Source organism: Siniperca chuatsi, linkage group LG17 (assembly GCF_020085105.1).
Source record: "Siniperca chuatsi isolate FFG_IHB_CAS linkage group LG17, ASM2008510v1, whole genome shotgun sequence".
Classification (NCBI taxonomy): Eukaryota; Metazoa; Chordata; class Actinopteri; order Centrarchiformes; family Sinipercidae; genus Siniperca; species Siniperca chuatsi.
The window spans coordinates 4,845,652-4,867,269 of NC_058058.1; the positions used below are offsets into that span (position 1 = coordinate 4,845,652).

Sequence of the window (21,618 nt, forward strand, 5' to 3'; positions counted from 1 at the left end):
AAACTACGTGTGACTGAGCTGTTGTGGCCCCCAGGCTCCGTAAAAGACTTCCTGTGACATCTGATGACCTACTTGTACAGAAAGGATTTATAGTGATGTTGTGTGTTTTACACCGTTTTTATTAGCTTGTGAATATAGCTGCACTAGAAAGGTGCTACATAAATGAACTGCGTCTACTGTGCCTTCAATTGATGATCTCTTCCAAGAAGAACCAAGCAAAGTAAAAATGGGAACACACCCAAATAATCGTCACATGAAACTTATTGGAGTGCAGAGAGACCTGTTCTTCAGGTTGTGATTGAAGACACATAACATTTAGAGACAAGTATGACCAGGGAGTGTAAGGACGAAAAACATAGATATACACATGCTTGAACTCACATATGAAACTCATCTGCTGAATCACAAAATAGATTTTGTGAAAAAAGATCTGCTAAATTCAATATTCATTATTCATTCATTTAATAATAATAATAATGTTTTTAAAGGCATTTTTTGAATTAAAGTGCTTCATAGAATTGTTACATTTACAGTAATTTAGTAGTACTATTATGGTGCCAGATTTCATTCAAGCAAATGCAGCTATCTTGCAATGCAACCCTGTTTCCTAGAAATGATGTTAATGTTATTATTTATGTATATAATTTATTTGCAACAGCAAGTGTGTTTTGGGAATATGTTTTGTATCAGAGAGCTTGGTCAGGGTTAGGGATCCCAACCACCATACAACTTGGATGTGGTACATAAATGTAACACTTTATTCACTGCAAAAATGTTGGTACATAATCTAGGCAGAAATTAAATTCCTCACCTATATATATATATATATATATATATATATATATATATATATATATATATATATATATATATATGGACCGTCATGGGAGGACAAACCCTGCATGGGATGTACCACCGGAACATAACTGAAGTGGCTGATATCAAGAAGTCCTACCAATGGCTAGAGCGGGCTGGACTGAAGGACAGCACAGAGGCACTTATCATGGCTGCACAGGAGCAGGCCCTGAGCACCAGAGCGATAGAGGCCCAGATCAACCACACCAGACAAGACCCAAGGTGTAGGCTGTGCAAAGAGGCCCCTGAGACAATCCAGCACATAACTGCAGGGTGTAAGATGCTGGCAGGAAAAGCATACATGGAGCGCCATAACCAAGTAGCTGGCATAGTGTACAGGAACATCTGCACTGAGTATGGACTGGAAACCCCGAGGTCAAAGTGGGAAACACCTCCAAAGGTGAGAATGACCGAGCCAAGATCCTGTGGGACTTCCAGATCCAGACTGACAGAATGGTAATGGCGAACCAGCCTGACATCGTGGTGGTTGACAAACAGCAGAGGAAAGCCGTTGTGGTTGACGTGGCGATACCAATTGATGGCAACATCAGGAAAAAGGAACATGAGAAACTAGAGAAGTACCAAGGGCTCAGAGAAGAGCTGGAGAAGGCCTGGAAGGTGAAAGCAACAGTGGTGCCCGTGGTCATCGGAGCACTCGGGGCAGTGACCCCCAAACTGGAGGAGTGGCTACAGCAGATCCCTGGAAGAACACCAGACATCTCGGTCCAGAAGAGTGCAGTACTGGGAACAGATACAAAGATACTGCGCAGAACCCTCAAGCTCCCAGGCCTCTGGTAGAGGACCCGAGCTCGAAGGATGAGACCACCCGTGGAGGGTAAAGGACAAAGTATATATATATATATATATTTATATATATGTTAACTACTTTTTGGGATATCTATGCTAATTAACAAATAGATTAATGTAAATCAATAAATAAATATAGACCTAAAACATAAAACTCGGAAGGGATAAATATAATGATACAAAACTGACCAGTAACTTAGGGAGAGTGTACTGTAGAGAGTTTTAAATGTTTCCTGGATATGACGGCATTTTACATTTCAGTTGGATGTGAAATGGATTTTTCAGCTTTCTCTATAAAACATGTTTGTTTCTTCGCATCTTTCAATGGGGCCCTGTTTTAATGCTGGCCTTTCTGTTTTAATTTGATGTGTTATATGGTGTCAGTCAAAGCCCCCGAGAAAAACCAACAACGTGTTAGTCCCTCTCTCAATACTTTTCTACCCTGTCTGAGGCTCTCAGCCCCAAACCCATTGTTCCTCGCTGAATATGTAAATCTTTAAAAACAGGGCACAAATATATATTTTTTAAAAGACTAAATAATTTCCTAAAATAGCTGGTCACTGTAATTTTTAGCAAACATTACTCCAACAGGAGGAAATAGTGCATTTGTTGGGGACTATTTTCAGTGGGGGATTAATCCACATGGTGCTCTACCATTTGGTGCAGCAGGATGGTGTATGTGGAATTGAGTCAAAATAAACTACAGTGTGTCATGGTAATGAAGGAACATGTCACCCAGTGCAACAGTGTGGCTCACTGATGTGTCTTTCATTATATTTTTAAAAATATTTTTGAACAACATTTGGTTATGTGTTTGTGAACCTTAAAACACTAAACACCAAGTGAGTTCCTCAGGTGATATGCATAGTTGTTTAAGTCACCTCAAAATACCTCAATGAGATTTAGATGTCAAGTACGAAACTCTCTGTCTTATCTCATCTCTTTTCTTAATTACTGTAGTCAGCTTGTCAAACATTCAGAACATTCCAAGTTATCATTATCTATCTATTTATTATCTTTGATTGTTCTGATTCATAATATCATGTTGATGCACAGACTTGTGCGTGATTCAGATGTCAAATGATGGCATCAGGGAATTTGCTGACATGGCTGGTTTGGAGTATCCAACTAAACAAACAAAATATTTCAACAACAAGCCATTCAAAATCATAAAGAAATATAAATTCAAGATAGAAGAAGTAAATTTTATACTGCAAAGGGAAATGTGTTGATTTGGCTTGCAGGGTCTTTTTCTTCCAGCTGAATGCAATAATGATGATTGGTGGTGTGATTAAGGTGGCCGGTTGCAGGATTAAATTCCTATTGTCACACTGCTGCCTGCAAGAGAAGCATGTGAACAGTTTTTTCACTAATGCAAAACAACATATTATTACATTAATTCCATCTCTGTGAAAGTAGGGTTCAAGACACTGAAGACAATAAGAAAACAAAATAAAACAATAAAGGGAATGAGCACAAAAAATAAATACAAAACAATTATCATAGTTTAAGTTTGAATGTGGTAAGGTTTGTGTTATCCTTGCTTTTAACCAGTGTGTCCCATAGACAAGCAGCTGCAATGCGATCGTCATTGTTGACAACTCCAGACTTTGCACAAAATGCTTTAAATGCATAAATGAATAAATATTTGTATATATTTAGTCTGGAAATAAATGTAGTGCTGGAGAGCCAGCTGTTATAATATAAACATCCCCTCCATGGAAGTTTCTTGTTTTTTGGTGGTACATTAATGCTGAAAAAGACAATTTTCACCAAGAGACAAGTTATATATTTAAAGAATTTTTTTAACCCACAGCCTCTCAAATTTGTCTCTTAACCAGCTGAACCATCAGAAATTTCTGAGCGGCATCGGTTTGCACACAGAGAATAATTCCTGTAAAAATGGAGTTCAGATGAGAATATCAGCTGATCAGAATCGTGATAAAAAACATGAAGTCAGACTCTCTACATTATCAACATTATTTTAGTCTGCATGCTGCCATAAATAAGTTTACTTAATTTTGTTGTTTCTAGTGTGAACATGTTTCAGACTCAATGCACATCATATGCATGATACATGCATATTCATTAAGGTGAATTTTCAGCAGATTCTTCCATGAGTTTTCCTGACTTTCTTTCTCTCTGGTCATTTGTGTTCATCAGTCCCAGCTGGGACAAAGGGAAGCTGACACACACGATGTGAACGGATTTATACAGGAGTAACACGTACAAGACAGCAGAAAAAAGAAGAAGGTGACAAACAACAATGGAAAACAACATGAATAAAGAAACACAACTGAAATATTTAAAATGTGCAAAAAACCAAACCATTAGAAAAAACACATAGAATGCATGCTATTAAAACAACAACACATTGTGAAATTAAAATCATTAAAACATAAAAATAACAAAGATGATGTGCAGAAATGCATTTGATATTGAATAAAAAGACATAACACATGGTTTTAGCTGTGATTCTGACTGGATCCCAGCTGACTTCTGATCCTTTTCAGATTCTTTCAAAGTTTGTTTCAGATTTGTGGTGTGTGGAAAATAAAAGCTGCTTCACCACTTTTGTTCTAACCCTCACTTAAAGCAAACTAGTCATAGATGACCTTAGTGGTTTGGAAGTTTTGCACAGAAGGAGATCACAGATGTATTTCACCCCTAAACCATGCATTACTTTATATCCAAATAATAAATCTTTAAGTACTTTGACACACAGGTTTTACAGTTATATTTTTCTAGAAAATATATTTGTATTTACGTGTTATGACAACAAACACTCCGAAAACAAACACTCCGAAACCTCTTTAGGCTTAAACTCACATCACACCCTCTGTTTGTATAGAGGGTGTGTTGATGTATCATGGAATCAAAGCAGAAACATCTTGTCAGGTTTTATAACATACTAACATGCACGAGTAGGTGTGTCAGTTTTGTACGTGTGTCTGTAACGTAGGTGTTTCTGGAGATGTGAAACAACATATGTGCTGTTGCTGCTCTCTAGTGGCATGCAACTGTGTGAGCTTGTATGCAAATGTGTGGCAGGCCAACTATTTATATCAACTTTCAAAATTTATATCAACATTTCAAACAGTCCTGGTTATTCTGAAAAAGAAAATGTGCAGTGCATCCATATTTGAATTTTTGGCCTGGGACTGTCTGTATGTTCTGATACGTCCATCTATTCTTTAAGTTTGTCTTATCTGTCTTATGTCTTTTGTTTTGTTATTTTGGACCAATATAAAAAAAATAAAGATGGTAATTCCCTGCAGCTATTTTAAGATTAACGTAACGTGTATAAGCATTTCACATGCTATACACAGGAGGTGCTTGTGTTCTGATAAGATAACACAGGAGGATTTTGGACACATTACAATGTCTTTACAAACCACACAAAGCTGGTAAACCACAATAAGCTGGTAAGCCACACCAGGTAAACTAGGACAAACTGAGGTGTTGTAATCTATTATATATCTTCAAAAGATACTTTAGCTACTTTAAAAAGATCTGAAGACTTTTGTGTGAGCGACATTGTTGAACTTTATATAACAAATACTGTTGTAGTTTGAGGTTTGGGCATTTCCTGGTTTATTTTGTAGTGTGTTCCTCTCCTTGTGCGTCTTGTGGTTTTACTTCGTGTTATTGTTTGCTTTCCCTCCAGTTTTGATTGTTGGCCCATCCTTGATTGTTTGCACCTGTGTCTCGTTGCCTCACCTCCCCTAGGGTATTTAGTCCAGGTCTTTTCCTTTTGTTCAGTGTTGGATCATTGTTGTTCCTGTCTGATGTGTGTCTTGCCGTTAGGGGCACTTTTCATTAGACCTGGTTAGCTGACATTCTTACTGTGAGTGCTGTTTGGATTCTTTATCTCCCTTGGACTGTTTTTGGATTCTGGACTTTGAACTTTGCCTGCTCCCTATTGGATTTGTTTAGCCTCTTTGGACTCTCTGCCTTGTTTCCACCACTGCCAGCCGGTAACCCATATTCTTGTGCCTGGACCTGTTTGTTGCCTGTCATCCTACCAGTCTGTCCGCCTGTACCTGTCTGTAAACCACATTACCCCAATAAACACTGTAGCCATCCGGCTACTTCACCCTCTACATACGTCCACATACGACAAATACGGCAACATGAAGGTGTTGTCAGGTGCCTGTATGCGTGGTCCAGTGTACAGACAAATAGCCACCAGTTGGCAAAAACTTATCATTAACAACTACAAGTTTGGGCTTTGACTATGACTTATAGTACAGAAGTCCAGCTCAAGTCCAAGTCTCAAGTCAAGTCAGTCTTCAACAATCTCACAACAACAATCTTCCTCAGCAGATGAAGTTTGTCCAGTTGTCATGGAATTGTAGATGTTCAAATTGTCCATTCTTTGGAGCACTTTAAGGACTTCTCCTCCATGGTGGTGTAAAAATTGAGTGAGAAGTCCTTCAGGAGCTCAGAAATATAGAGATTTGAGCATCTGCAATTCCTAGACAACAAGGCACACTCCATCTAATAAGAAAGATCATGTGATACAATTGAAAGCTCCAGAACAACTAGTAAGTGGATCTTGTTGTGAGATAGAAATAAATAAACAAGTAATTAAAACAAAATGCCAATTATTCTTAGTTTTCCACTGAATCAGGGTGCGGGTCTTGAGGACTGCACAGATACCAATGGGATATATTAAATAGAAATCTCAAGCTTTACAAATTATAATATACAAAATACAGATTGTAATAGAATATATACAACTTACGAAACAACTTTACCCTTTCCCAACAACCTCGTCCCATTTCTATCCTCACCAAACCTTTCAACACCTTTTCTACCAGTCAAGAAAATGACAAAGATTCATGCACAATATCTTATATTCCTACGTATAGAAGGCACTGCGTCCATCCACATTTTAATTCCAGTTACAGTGGAAAAATAAAATATCGATAGGGTCCATGCCTTCCTATATTTAGTTGTTTCCCACCTTCAATCTTAACCAAATATGTCATATTTCAGCTATCTAGCATCTTAAGGAGTTTAAGGATTTTTCCATTCAAAAAAGACTGCAAGCATGTAGGAAAATGTCAGCCTTATGAATATCTTATGGGAGCTTTCAACTGTTACTTGTGTGTTGAATCAGCGACACACCACAAGATGGCATTGATTGATAACTTAAAACTGTTACACTCTGCTCTCCACTGCCCACAAAGGGCACTGGCAGTCCGTATGGCTTAGAGGCAGCATGTATGCAGGTGATTATTACAGTATGTGATGGAGCCAGAGACTGTGTTTTGTGTGTTTTAGATGCACACATTCAGTTTTCCATTGTTGAAATTGAACTGGACTGGATTCTTAGTGTTTTGAACGTCTCTTTCGTCTTTCGAGTCTTGTGTTGTTCTGCCTGTTTACATTTGTACTGCATTTGTCAGCTGCTTTGCATACAGTATCTGGGATATTAAGGACACACCCTGAAACAAAGAGCATCTTCTGATTGCTTGACAATAGAACATAGAACAGAGTAATTAAAGAAGCTCTTAGCACTAAAGCCAAGGCAGGGTTAGTCAAAAAACCTTGCCATATCACAAGACCAAGTCATGAAAGTGGTTAGTCTGCTTTATAATAAGGTCACTTCACTTTGAATGCAGAAGTACTGCACTCATTTTGATAAAGGTACATCCCCTCTGTACCCACTTCATCAACTAACAAACACTCATGAGCTCTCTACTGTGTGTTTATTGGGGAAATGCTGATTAAATTGGTGATTGCTGATTAAATTAGTCTTTATAAATATTTCTAAATATAACTTTTCCTGCAAGACATGTTTCATTAGGTTCAAGTTTCAAGGTTAAATTTTGGTTGTCACACCAAAACATTGATTTAAAAACATCCTCCACTCACATCATAGTGAGTGGAGGGTGAGTGGAGGGTGAACCGAACAGACTGGCTCCTGACATGTTCAGGGCATGCTGGCAGAGCTGGAGCGAATGCAGTACCACCTAGGAGGAAGTTGTGGTGCTCGCAGAAGGCCAAAGTGGAACATGAGAGCTCTGAGAGGGAGTTTCAGATTACTGGTATTAAAAGGCCTTTTTCCAGGCAAGCATTTTATCTTCCCTTTGTTTGATCCCCGAAGGGAAACTCTTTGTTACAGCAGCTCACCTTTACGTCAGTGCACACAGGAGAAAGTACTAGCAACAAATATAATACACTACACTATAAAAACACTATAGAAACAGGTCAGAAAATAATTTAAGTACCAGGTGGGTATAAGTATAAGATAAAATAAGTGTGAAGTACCAAGTGGGTTTACCGGTTGATGATGATAATACAGTATAATAATACAATGTAATAATATAAGTAATAAGTAATAAGCAGTGGTGCATGTACTGTCGAGAGTAATGGAGGTATATAATATCAATATCAATAAATAGGAAAAACTAACACGGGAAAACTAAATATTGCACGGGAGTAGTGCACAGAATATTGCACAATTATTCTAGTATGGCAATGAGGAATCTACAGAGCATTTTACCTGAATTGGCAGCTTCCCCCAGCTTTATAAAGCTTCATAGTGAGTTTCAGCTTATTGTTTAGCAGTCCAGCTGCAACTTTACTGTTTTGGTTCACTCTCACTGCTCTCAGCATCGTTTTCAGATGCAGCAGGCAGCTGTTTTCAGTGAAAAAGCTCTGAAATCTCGCTGTACACTACCAGTGAGAGACTAGCTGGTGAACATATAGGAGCATTTAGCAGTTAAATAGCCAGATATTTCCCTCAGGCGTTGCCAGGTGGCCAGAAACATGACTCCAAATGAATGATAGTGAATGATTAATAAGCAACTGTTTGCTAACAAGTTTACCATATCAACTTAACAGGTGAAAATATATACTGTTTTTTGGCAACAAAAAAAAAAAAAAAAAATCAGCGTGTGTTACAAGCTGGAGGTGTGGTTTTTGAAAGATATGTGCATTTAGGAAGCAGGGTCTAATGAAAAATACTATTGAGTTGCATTATGGGAAATGTTCCAACATTTTTGGAGCTTGACCCATAAGGACTAAAGGTCAGGATATTTTGTCCTCTGCTGCTTTGATTTTGACTATTCTTTTTTGAATCTGTCTCTTATGAGTCTCTAACTTTATGGGAGTGCTACACTTAATTGTTGATTTTGCTTTGGTTCTGTCAAGGTGTATCAATCCTCTCTGAAGTCCTGTTGTTGGTTGAAAACCAGTGATTGAAGTTGGCCAGTACTGAACGGTACACAGTACCGGCACTTCTACATTTTACTCTTTGGTGTACCTTTTTTTTTTGCACACCGGCATTTCTCACAAGCTGCCGGTACTGGTTTCTGCCGTCTCCATATCAGGTTCTCTGGGCGATTCATAATGGCCCTAATTAACATAGGGCACTACGTTACGCTCACCTGTTCCCGTTCTCGCCTGCCTGCTTTTCTCTGTTGGCGGCTAGTCTGAGTTACATTACATAAACCTTACAAAGCCTGGCTCCAAAAGGGCACAAAGAGAACACGAACAGAGTCAGGTGATGATACAACAGAGCTTCAGAGCCCCTACCAGGGGCTGATCGTTTGTGTGACACACTAAAAGTAGAGAGAAGAGAAAGTATCCAGGGATTTTGCCAGGAATACAAAGAACTAAGGGCATCTTGGCCTGATGTCTTCATATCACCGCTATCGGTTGCCTTTTGTTGAAACACGTTCAACTTTTCATAAAGTCGATGCGCTCGTCAATCACAACCTGGATAGGGCGAAAGGTTGACGTGCTACAGTAAACTTTCAAATGTTGAACTCATTGTTATGCATGAATGGTTAAGATTATTGACAAGTTAGTACTTAGCATTAACAAATTAGGAAACTAACCACCATTGTAGACCATTTTCTTGCACAATGACTTAATGAAGGAACAACTGCATTTGAATTTTAGTATTTTATTCATGCAGGGGAGTAGCTGTCCATATCCTGTCCAAACCATGCTACAGCAGGTCAACAACTGCTTTACAAAAGACTATAGGAAACTAGTAAGGGTTTTTGGCACTCACACTAAATTGCTTTACTAATTTTGATGTATGTTTAGGCCTACTGAAGCCCTTTGTGTGCACTATGCAGACAGCTTTATATTTGTTTTTACCAGGTACCCAATACTGAAAAACATGGATCAGGATCCAATTAATACTTGGTTTAAAAATACCCAGGCTTTTTAACGTGAGTTGATAAGTTTATTATTCTTTAACCTAATCTATATATATATATATATATATATATATATATATATATATATATATATAGATATTCAAACCATAGATCAAATATTTGCTGCTATCTGCTTTTTCTTTACATGACCTTTTAGTTGCAGATAATAACTGCTGTTTTATCATACATTTTACAATTAACAGTTATTTCAGTCACATTTAATAGGGCCAAACATGTTCATACGTGTATCTGCATTATGTCTACAAATCTATTTCTAGACATAGTCACACCCAGTCGTGCAGTTCCACTCTGCCTCTACTTCTGGGTTTTATCTGAGAATCATTTTTTGCCATGAGGTGGCTGGACTATAGTAAATTCATGATGTTAATCACCCACACTTATTCCAGTCCTACAAGTTAGACAGCAAGAGGAATTCATGTAAGTTAAAATGAGAGGGTGATGATCTTATAAAGCACAGCAAAGAGACTTATTATTCATGCATTATAAAGTGCTTTATTGAGAAACAAGGACATAATACAACACAAAACAAAACAACCTCTAACAGACAACTCTTATTATTGCATAAACATAGAAACAATTTTACTTAAGTTAGTTAAACTTTTTTTTCATTCAAAAATAAATATAAACCTAGCTCATGATCTGATATTTGGTAATGCTTGTTGCTCATTTGATGGCTAATGTGCCTCCTCTGATACACATAGCAATAACAGCAACTGCTTTTCTACCGCTCAGAGAGCAACTTCAAGAGGAGTTTTTGCACCATCCAGGCATTTTTACCATAATTAGAAGCAACTACTAAATTTCTTTAAATTGTCTATATTGTTTCTTAACTTCATTCATTCCTCTTCACATTAGTTTCATTAAACACAGAAGCAGCGAACTCAAAGAAAACTAATATTTACAATATAACATAACTTCAGATTATTCATAAATAGCATTAACAGTGTTAGATTTAATGACCTGATGTTGTCTGGGTCTTTTAATTTGCACTCAGCACACATATGCACGTACACAAATAGTTTACGCAGAGGCTGTATTGTTCTTGTTCTGTCCATGAGTTTTTTTGTTATAAATAATTTCATCTAGAATATATGTGATTCGTTTTCTGCAAAGCTCTTTGTGACACTTGGTTTATAAATAAATTGGATTTGACTGACAAAACATAAATAATACATATAAAGACATTTTCAGTAAAATCTCACATACATATTTCAAAGTGCTACAAAGTGTTGGTTGTGAACAGAGTCTGTGTTTACACCATAGTCCCTCCATCACGAGTTCTGTTGTACAACTCATCATCACTGTCTTCAGATTCCAACTCCTCCTGGGGGTTGGAGTCAGCGTTAGACACAGAGTTGACCTGGGAGGAGATTGAAGGAACATCAGTGCACATAAATGCCACAACACCTGGAACACTTATGGTAGGTAACTAAACTATTTGTTCTAGTCTAACCAAAGTAGCAGGAGGATGCGGTTGGACTGGATGTCAGTACAGTAAGTCCACGCTGGCATCAGTAATTAGAGAAAAGTATAGGCAATTAAATGTTCTCTTCTATAATTAGCATCTTACACAGCGCAAGCCTGACTAATTACAGTGAGGTAAATACCTACTCATGTTGTTCTTTTTGTGGAGATTAAATCAATGTATGCTGTTTCATCTAAGACATGATTATGAATGTGAACACACAGCTAGGTTCTTTTTAAAGGACAGGTTCACTGCTTTTCAACGCAAACTATAGTAAAGTGTTTCGGTAAAAACAAGTATAATAACAACAGGCAGGTGCACTTTAGAATGACAGTTATTCCATGCCGACATTTCGGCAGCAATATGCCTTTTTCAGAGCTTAGTAGAACTATTAATTGATTCTTTACAAGTCATGTCATGTCTTAAGCAGTAGAGCACACCTCCCTTGATGTTTTGAGCATTTAAGCTACAAAAAGGACTATGTTAAAATGTTGTTAATAATTTATGACTGTACACAACCTCACTGTTTCATAAGTTTAGTTAGTTCTGCTCCAGCCTCTCACAGTTCAACAAGGCTTTCGGAAATGTTGTTTTCGAAAATGGGAAGCTCGCTGTATAACTTAACAGGCCTGTTTGTTCTACCAACAAATAGAGGCCACAAATCATACTCTCTATATGATTTCATGGACTTTGTTTTGCATAACTTCTTTGAGTGCAAATCTAGCTAATACTTGAGAAAACTCAGTAGGAAGTATGGTTGGTAAACCTATGTTTTGTTGGTGGAACCCAGTCACATGTATGACTATCCTGTCACCTTTCTGTTTTTATTAGAGTCTGAGGGCCTAAGTGATTGCTAAATTGGACTGTAATTGCAGCCGAATGGTGAGTTTATTTAATAAGATTACTACTGGTAACATTGCACTATGCAATGTGCTATGCTATGGCTGTAAGGCCGAAGTTGAAAGTCAGTGAATGTATCCATTAATGTTGTGACTTGTGTACAGAAAAGTACAGAAATGTTTATGTACAAAGTTTTGTGCCATTTAGTACTTTTAGTAACATTTTCAATAAACAAAGAGTTATTACTATGAATAGTTCTAGTATCAACACAAGTTGTTACAATAGTAATTGTAGACTAGTAGCTACAGCAGTTGATGTAGTAAAAGAAGCGACACTAGTAGTAGAAGCAGTAGCAGTAGAAGTAACAACAGTTGTAAATACCTTTTTGCCTGGCAGGTATGATTCTTCTTTTTCAGGTTTTTGCTCTTTGGGCTGTGTGTCCAGAAAGGCCACATAATGAATCAGAGTGTAGATTCTGGATGAACACAGAACAAGAACGTTATATTTTATACAAAGGTTAACAGATATATGAACATCATTAAAAACAAAACCCTACTGAGGGAAAAAAAAGTAACTTGATGTAAGTGGTCACCTGTGGTAAAACATAGTCAAGAACTGGATTATAACCGACGAGGCAAATCCCAGAATGAACATGAAGGAAATGGGATCGACTGCTACAAATTCTCCAGTGACCTTAAGGTTGAGGTCGACCTTTGGGATCCTGATGGTTAAGAATGCCTGGAAACGCTGGAGGGTAAATGTCGCCACCAGCCACAGGGCATTCAAGATGAAGAAAGCAAAGTTTATCTGTGTGTAATGAGAAAGATAGGATTAATTTAAGAACAACTGCACAGTGATTTCCTGTTAGATCGCATATTTACTGTAGTTCAGCTCCCTACACCTACCTTGTTTCTCAGCTCGCGCAGGTCATTGACAATCTTTTTCTGTCTCTCTTTGTCATCAACCAGAGGTTTCAGGTACTTCACCTGTAGCTCTTTCCAGAAGTTCTCCTCCTCCTGCAGAGAAACACAGAAACCCTTTCAATTAATTATTCTGTAAATATACTTCATGTTGAAACTGCTTAAAACAACATAAATATAGATAGGGCAGGAATCAAGCTTTATGTACACATTTACAGGTGTATCCCAAAATTCACTCTTAGTGTTTGAATTAAACAACAGTATAAACCCACTTGGATAATGAAATATTTGTAGTGTGCCTCAAGTGTCCTATTTGTAAAAATCATTAGCCTATATATTTATGCATGTTTAGACACAGCAAATAACAAAAAACAAACTATTGCAAATGCCTCATTGTCATGTAAAGGTCACTTTTCGCCTAAATTGAGAAACTGAATATGCTCTGCATCATGTTGATGAATTGGAGCAATAGTAAACAGACAATTAAACTGTGTTTAGAGGCAGATAATCATCTAAACCTGATAAAACGAGACATACACACCTGGTCAAGTGAGTCCTCCTGCAGTTGCATGTCACTGGACACATTCTGTAGTTGTGTGACCCAACCTGGAGAAAAGAGAAAGACAGGATGGTATGAGATAACATCACATTAGAATATTTTTTTACAAAAAAATCAAGCTGATTTTTGCAAAAGTGCTTGGACTTACTTTGGGCAGGACAGTTGAAAACAGGCTCCACTTGCCTGAAACATAATTAGAAAAATTGTTATTTGTAGTTATTTGTATTTGTATTTGTACACACTTTGTAGTACTGACACATTACATTTCAATCAATGTTCCACCTTCAGAATGTACCTTTGTTCTTCCTCTGGGATCCTTATGTCCTCCACAATAGTGTTTTGGGGCTGGGGTTCAGACTGTGCGGACTCTGGGATCAGGTTATCTTGGTTGACACTGAGCTGCCCAACTCCTGTTCTCCGGCTGGATTTTTTACAACATTTGGCCCAACAGAAAAGTCGTTGGAGGATGCTTTTGGCTGCAAGGGTGAAGATCAGCTTCAGTTCAGTCAGCACAAACAATAATACTGGTCTAGTGTTGCACTGTGAATGGCTTTTTTCTAGATTCAACCTGGTATCTACCTTTCTGGGCTATTGTTTGCGGGGTTGTGTCTGAAGGCTTTTCAGCTCCAGCGGCAGGTTTTGTCTCCCTGGTGCCCCAGGACACGTTGTTCATGTTGACCATGGAGTAGATGGTGAGCAGGAGGTAGGCGCTGGGGATGCAGAGAATGTAGAGAAAGCCGTGGAACACCAGCTGGATTTCCTGAGGATGCATTATCGCAGTGGTGATGTAAATGATGGCCATGGAGATGACGAATATGCTGCTAGGTGTCAGGATGGTTTTTTCCTTCACCATTGAGGCTGTAGAAAGATAAAGGTATGGAGAATTTTTGGAATTAAAGCAGGTTTAAGCAGCACTTCCTAGCTAGCTAGACATGTGTCTGCATAAAGTTTTATCTGTTTGAATATAACTTACCGATAATGGACATCGTCACCACCAACATGAGGAATGCATATATGATACTCAAGACTGCTGCAATAGTGATCTGAGTGTCTGACTTCAGTTTGAAGCAAAGAATCAGGTAAATGAGAGGCGGTATCACAGCTAGGACCAGGGCATTGTTGGCATCAATGTCCAAGATGAAAGACAAACTACCTGGAGACCACAAAACAGGAGACACATACGTTTTAGTATTATGTATTATGTTCTTCTTGGCTTTTACTTTTGGATTTATTCAAATCCAATTGAAATATTTGTAAGATAATCAATCATATGTCCAGTGAAGTCCACATGATCTCAAAAGTTCACAAAAGGTTGTATGTGCAGAGATTATGTGCTCAAACAGAAAACACTGACCTGCAATCAAAAGGCAGATGGTGGCAGGGCCCAGGATGGCTGAGGTGATGGCAAAGAGCTGGTAGAACATGAAGGGTTTGGACATGGACGAGTTCCTCTTGGAAATTGTGGTGGTGGCGCCCAGCAGATCCACCACGTTGGCCATTGTGGATGGTCCCCATCGGCGACGCTAAAGATGGCAAATAATCATTAGCATGACTGATGTGATTTTTGGCTGAATGACAACTTGTAAGCAATGAGATCCACATTCACTGATGATTCTGATATGCAGATTCTGAATATCGGAAGCAAATATATCAGTTTGTCAAATCTTTGTTGGTACTTTATGACCATCGCAATATTGGTGGAAAGGTTATGATCAGCTGCAGGACTCACCTGGTTGTAGAGTTCTTTGAAGTCCTCAGGTGCATTGGTGTAAGCATCAGATGCTGCGTTGTACTCCACTCTCCATCCCTGCTTAAGCAGCAGAGTACACAGCCAGCGGTCCTCACCTGCAGGGAACAGAAAATGACATTTATATGTGAGAGGAAGAGGGAGAGACAGAGTGTGAAAGCTATCACCAAGACTGAGTCAGTAACAGGAAGTCCTATCAAACAACATCTGTTACCTTGGTCGTACTGGATGTAGTGCCTTGCCTCCATGGACTTGGTGGAGTACTTCTTCATCACATTGTCGTCCATCAGCGCCTCTGCTCTGAACAGGCTGAAGCAGCCGGGGCTGCACAGCACACAGCCGATCACGTGCTCCGCTGTCTTCTGCAGCCAGTGACTGACGGCGTACTCAAACTTCTGAAACCACACTGCAGGACCTGCAGAGAAAATACAGAGGTAATGTAAACCTCAACACAAATGTCTGTCCAGTGCTAGTCACTGTTGGTTTTTCAGCTACAATGGTGGATCTTAGAGCTATTTGTTCATATGATTGGACTGTTGTTTTAATGTTATATTTGGTTGGTTTTTCCTGTCTTCTCTTAGTTTATTTAAATCCTTCAATGTGCCAACCTGATCCAGTGGGGTGAATCCTGCCACATGCTGCCCCGACACGTGGGTACATTTTCAGACGGTCGATGAGCAACATCACAGCAGCCGGCTGGAAGTCTGTGTCCCCATCTAAAGCCAGGAGGTAGGTGTTGTGCTTCTCTTTCTGGAGGAACAGGCACAGTTTGCTTTGTTTTACATTTAGGTTTTATTTACAAATACTGTGGATGCATGTTCAAGCTCATCAAAAATTTCCACAAAAGTGTTATGTGTAAGTATATGTATATGTTTCTCTTATCTCACCTGGACCGCTGCTCTCAGCGCCTTCTCGTCCTCTCCCTTCTGCCAGCGTGTGTAATATTTGCTCATGAGTTTCCAGCCCAGAAGATAGTTAAGGTACATGATCTGTAAAATAAGAAATAACAATTAACAGAACTTTTTCACAATTCAAGTGTTTAATAGAAAAATGCTCCAATATCACCTTAGAACATTTTGAATTCCACAATTCTAAATATGAAGTGGACTATAAATGGCACATTTAAAAGGCTCTGAGGTCTGCAAGTCATTATTTTCCCTACCTGAGACCATCTCTTCTTGTGACGAATGAGTTCTTTGTCCTTGAAGTGAACCACGATATTGTTCCCGTGAGGCATGGTGACCACCACACGACCTCCGTATGGTGTCCTTATGATCTTCTGATCTGGGATCTGCTGCTGCTTTCTGAAGAACTTCTTATCGATGTTTGTGAAGATGCTGATGACAGAGAATGAGAGAATACTTTGATAGTAATTTGCACTTCCTGAAAAATGTGTTTCTCTGGTGATGTGCCAAATGATACTATCAGTTCAGAACTGGACTTTTTTGAGACTTGATGCTAAAATGCACTCTAGACACTATGTAAACATGGTTCTTACCCATAAACTTCTTTGAGGATTTCCACAAGGTCCATTGCGTAGCTGTTGAGGTGACGCCCCCGACTCCCCTCAACATGTATGAATGCGTCATCAAAGTAGATATGGGCTTCAAAGGTGAAATCGTTGAACTTTGGCTCTTTCTTTGGTCTGTACTTGTCCAGTCTACAGTGTTCAGAGAAACGTAGAGAGGAACTCCACTGTGATAAAGTGCATTTTGGGATTCTTAATAGTACATTGCTAAAACTGTCTAGGCCAAGGACACAAAGTCATTTTTTTGTTATCTTTTCCACTACAGGTAACATTTCTTCAACTGAATTGCAAGGCTCAAAGTCTCTTAAAGTGATGTAATGCAAGAAACTGAATTCATGCTATCTCCAGCAAACCCTATTTTCAGAACTAACCGTGATCCCAAAAAATCATTTACGTCTAAGAATCAACAGAGATAGAGTTAGAGGAATGGCAAGATGATATACAGTATCATAGAATTTTCCTGCAGACAAGGAGTCTGTGTAACTCACCTGAATATCGAGATAATGATGTTCATCATCTCATCATAGGTCTCATGCCACATGGTTGCACACAGATACACCATCGATGATTCAGGTTCCCTAAAACTTGAAATGACAAGATTTGCAAATTTGCGAACATAGTTTTGTTTGTAAAAAATACAATGTAACTCTAACTTGATAGCCTAAACTAACCGGCATAAAATGCTTTAGATGATTGTTGTGAGGACCAACATGGAGAACTATTCCTACACACACGACAAACACTTACTTCTTCACCCTAGTTTTGCTCTGGATGTCGTATCGGGTGTTGAGGAGCAGTGACTGCTCAATAAAGGCTCCTTCATACAGCCTCCTCATGAACAGGTCTTGGGTCCTCTGGATACGATACACGTTGAGGTACAACAGGTGGAGGGTGGCCAACAAAAGACCAAGCCACCAGGACACTGCTGAACCTGAAGGAAGATTAACAAATACATTAAAGTACCACAATCTCTGCCATATGATGAAGTTTTTTAGCCATACAAGGTTAACTTGTAACTCGTGCGGAGCATGATGAATTTTTGGTCATTTCCAATTGTGTTTAAAAACAAAAATACATCATGATCCAAAGTTTAAAGCAATGGCTCCTGCACACACCTGAGCAGTGGGGGCCGACAGGTATGTCTATTATGCATCCACATTTTGGCCTACATGCGACCAAACTATACTCTATGTGTTTTGGTCTGGTGACCCTACTTAGACAAAAAAACACATACCTACAGTAACTTTAACCATATTTTTGTGTATATGTGTAACTTGTGCAAAATTCCATTGTAACTTATACCAGGCTCTACTTTATTACCTGTCAGTATGCCAATGTCAGATATCTTGGACATGTCCAGGAAGCACAGAGTGTGTGTAACATCCAAAACCAGATGTGGGAACACACTGCCGGTCAAGCTGTGGTTTCTTCCATCTACAACTACATTGCAGTAGCCTGTGAAGTTGATGGTTGCAGTCCTGTTCAGACCTGTTCTGTAGTCCTGATAGTAAACGATAACGGGGACAATGAGCAGAACCATGACAGCCAGAGAGGCCAGGTACAAAGGCAGGATGAAGCATCGTCTTAGGGCGTGCATCTTGCAGGCCGCAAGAGCAAACCAGTGGCAGAGTGCAGAGGAGATCAGCTGGACCCCAATGGTGATGGCTATAATCCTTGTCTCCCGCCTCTGGATGGAGGTCACTACGTCCCAGTCCATTTTGGCCAGAGGGACGTAGGCTCCGAGCACGCAGGCGGTCACCGCGATCCTGAGCAGGCTGGAGAGGATGTGCAGCAAATTCTGGCACTTTGTCACATCTCTGCACAGCTCTTTGAGGAAGACGGAGCTACTGTTCTCGCTGATCAGTCTCAAGTAGTTCTCCCACCAGTTGAAAGACACCAAGAAGGACCCACCAACAGCTAGACCCACCCAAATGGCCATCTTGGAATTAGTGGGATCTTTCGTGATGTATAAGAAGAGGAACAGGACGTAACCGAGCAAAATGAGGATGAAGGCGGTGATGGATGGCACCAGGAAACGGTTCCTTTCTTTGGCAGTGCACTGAGTGACCACCTGTAGGAGCGCAGAGAGGACGGCGACACCGTTCAGGATCGTCACGTTGGTCACGATGTCCAAGTGTGGCATTGCCACGATTGTGAGAATTGCTGCACCCAGAGCCACCATGAACTCAAAGAACAGAACCTGAAGAAGAAGCAGAAGGAAATTCAACAAATTGGTAAAGAAAAGGGTCGAGATACCTGCCAGGCTCTGTTTTTGGCATCAGCAAAAGATGGGATAAAGTTAGGAAATGTTGACTCTTGTCTTACCAGGGCTATAGTTGTTTTTCTTGGCAGCTTTGATGTTTTGTAGCATGCCTTCCAGATGCTTTTGAGAAATAGAAAGACACTGGAGGCGATGAGAGCGCAGCCGATGCATAGCAGAGCGACAGGTTTCTGGTTATCTGGTAGGGTCTTTGTGCCTTCATTGGACAAGGTGATGAGGAGGAGGAAAGAAGCCTGGAACAGTGTAAAAAAAGTGATTATCATTTAATCTGTTTATACTGTGAGGGCAATGTGGAATCAGTAGCTGTTCCATAGACAAAGACTGGGTGTCTAACGTTTTGAGTTGAGTTATTACACCATAATTAAGTGTATATTCTGATAACAGGTATGAACCAACATATATTTGGCTGCAAGAATTTACTCAGAAACAAAGTCTATGGAGTAGAGACTTTATGTAATGACATCACAAATTCAAGGGTCACTTCTCCAGTGTCTAGCTGTAGTCATATTCATAGTATTATGCATAAAAAAAGAGCAAACCTTGCTACATAGCGCCAATCCAAACACAAGCACAGCAACGGCAGCGAGAGTGATGATCTTTAGTAGTTTGATCATTTTCCATGGCGTCTGTTCATCTTCAATGACCGGGACCTCTCTACAGGTATCCCACGGCCTCCTAAATAAAGACACCAATACGTCAAAGTCTGAAGTAGGAAGGCAGATTGAAAACTAGTGAGGTAGGAAGTTGAACTATAGAAATATACAGTAAAAATTACACATTTTAAAGTAGTTATGATGTAATAAATTAAAGAATGGCAGACATAGATAGATAGATAGATAGATAGATAGATAGATAGATAGATAGATAGATAGATGTAGAGCAGAAATTACTGTAATATAGTGATTAAAAGATATATTGGTTAAATAAAAGATTAATAATAAAATTGTATTAATTAAAAACATAATGTTTAAACACTTTGGAGGAGTTAAATCTCTAACAGTAACCAACACAATGTTACTTTCCACACCAGCAATCATTTCCTAAACATAAAATAAAAATAAATAAATTAAATATAAAAAAACAGTTGTAATTATTATTAAAATGTCTTCATCGAAAAAGTTTAAATATCTGCTTAAATATCTGCTAACACGTTATAATGTAGTTATAACATGTTATAAATAATTTATTATGTTTATATACTGCTTATAAATGATTAATAGGAAAAACTGATGCTCTAAACAATAATTTCACATTTTCTAACCCTTAAATAAGTGCATAATTAATTGACAAATTTTAAAGATGGAAATGTAAATAACTGCATTACAGAAAAATATCAAATTACAAAATTAAAAAAAGAATTAAAGGGATAAGTAATATGTCATTATTTTCAAATTATTTAAATTAAATTACTGAAAAAAAAAACAATAATATTACTTACTCGGGCATATCTCTGTCACTTTCCATGATGTCTATTGCAAATGAGAGCCCTCTGGTTGAACACCTGTTTTAAAGGTAGGATGTGTGACTCATGACACGTAACAGACGCAACTTGCCATGCCTTCCTGGAAACACCCATTGGCTGCAGGTAACCAGTCAGAACTCAAGTATGTAGATAGTTAGAGTGATATATAGGGCAATCATATTAGCATAGGAAATTAAACATTCTTCCTTACAGCAGTCAACTATGGATATTATGTTGTTTCTGTATATATTTTGTGTTTTAGGACTACTTAGGATGTGACTTGGATGTCACTTTTTGTTTTGCTATTGTCTTACCAGTTGTGGGATTCAAAATATATATTATGTCCTGATGGAGTTCAAAGCAAACCAAAAAAGAAACAAATAAGAAACGGTGCATACTCTATTGCTTGTCTAAGTAAAACACATGAGTGGAAATGCCGAAATTAAAAAAAGTCTCAATATTGCAAAAATGTTTTTATGCTTGGCTGAGGGGGAAAAAGTTGGTGTATTGATACAAACAAAATGTGACAAAGTGCAATGGAAACAGACTTGGCGAATAAATTGTGAAGCATGTGACTTAAACGTCCACTTCAGCTTCTGCTTCACAGGAGAGATGAAAAGGTGCGGCAGATGACAACATCAGATCTGTGTGAAGGGAAGAGGAGACTGTAACCTTCCTCAAATTAATACATGAAACAAACATAAATGCCATATTTCCATTATGTTTTATACATGGTTTTCGTTCACCACCAGCTGTTTATCTCGATGGACCAATGTTCTAATTTTTGCATTATTTTGTATTTTTGATTATAGTAGTGGTGGTAAATGATCCAGTAGTTTTTTCAATAAATATAAAGACTAGACTAGACTAGAAAAAAAAACAATATAATTTTTGTAGCAGAACACTTGGTCCAGAGAATACATTTTTAAAAACACAGAAAAATGTAGTTA

General features: G+C 38.6%; 1 protein-coding gene across 1 annotated transcript; it reads right to left on the reverse strand.

Moving 5' to 3' along the window:
- Nucleotides 1-10,892: 10,892 nt before the first annotated feature.
- LOC122864814 (chitin synthase chs-1-like) lies at nt 10,893-20,704 on the reverse strand. The gene is made up of 22 exons (XM_044172496.1): nt 20,645-20,704; nt 19,746-19,881; nt 19,251-19,439; nt 18,246-19,125; nt 17,673-17,856; nt 17,414-17,509; nt 16,896-17,057; nt 16,560-16,734; nt 16,285-16,386; nt 16,006-16,147; nt 15,612-15,812; nt 15,380-15,495; nt 15,005-15,173; nt 14,624-14,803; nt 14,230-14,508; nt 13,946-14,126; nt 13,799-13,833; nt 13,633-13,697; nt 13,077-13,187; nt 12,764-12,978; nt 12,553-12,646; nt 10,893-11,226 (listed from the first exon to the last, which is right to left on the reverse strand). The coding sequence occupies exons 1-22, from the start codon at nt 20,668-20,670 to the stop codon at nt 11,119-11,121; spliced, it is 3,846 nt and encodes a 1,281-aa protein (XP_044028431.1). The 5' UTR covers nt 20,671-20,704; the 3' UTR covers nt 10,893-11,118.
- Nucleotides 20,705-21,618: the final 914 nt, after the last annotated feature.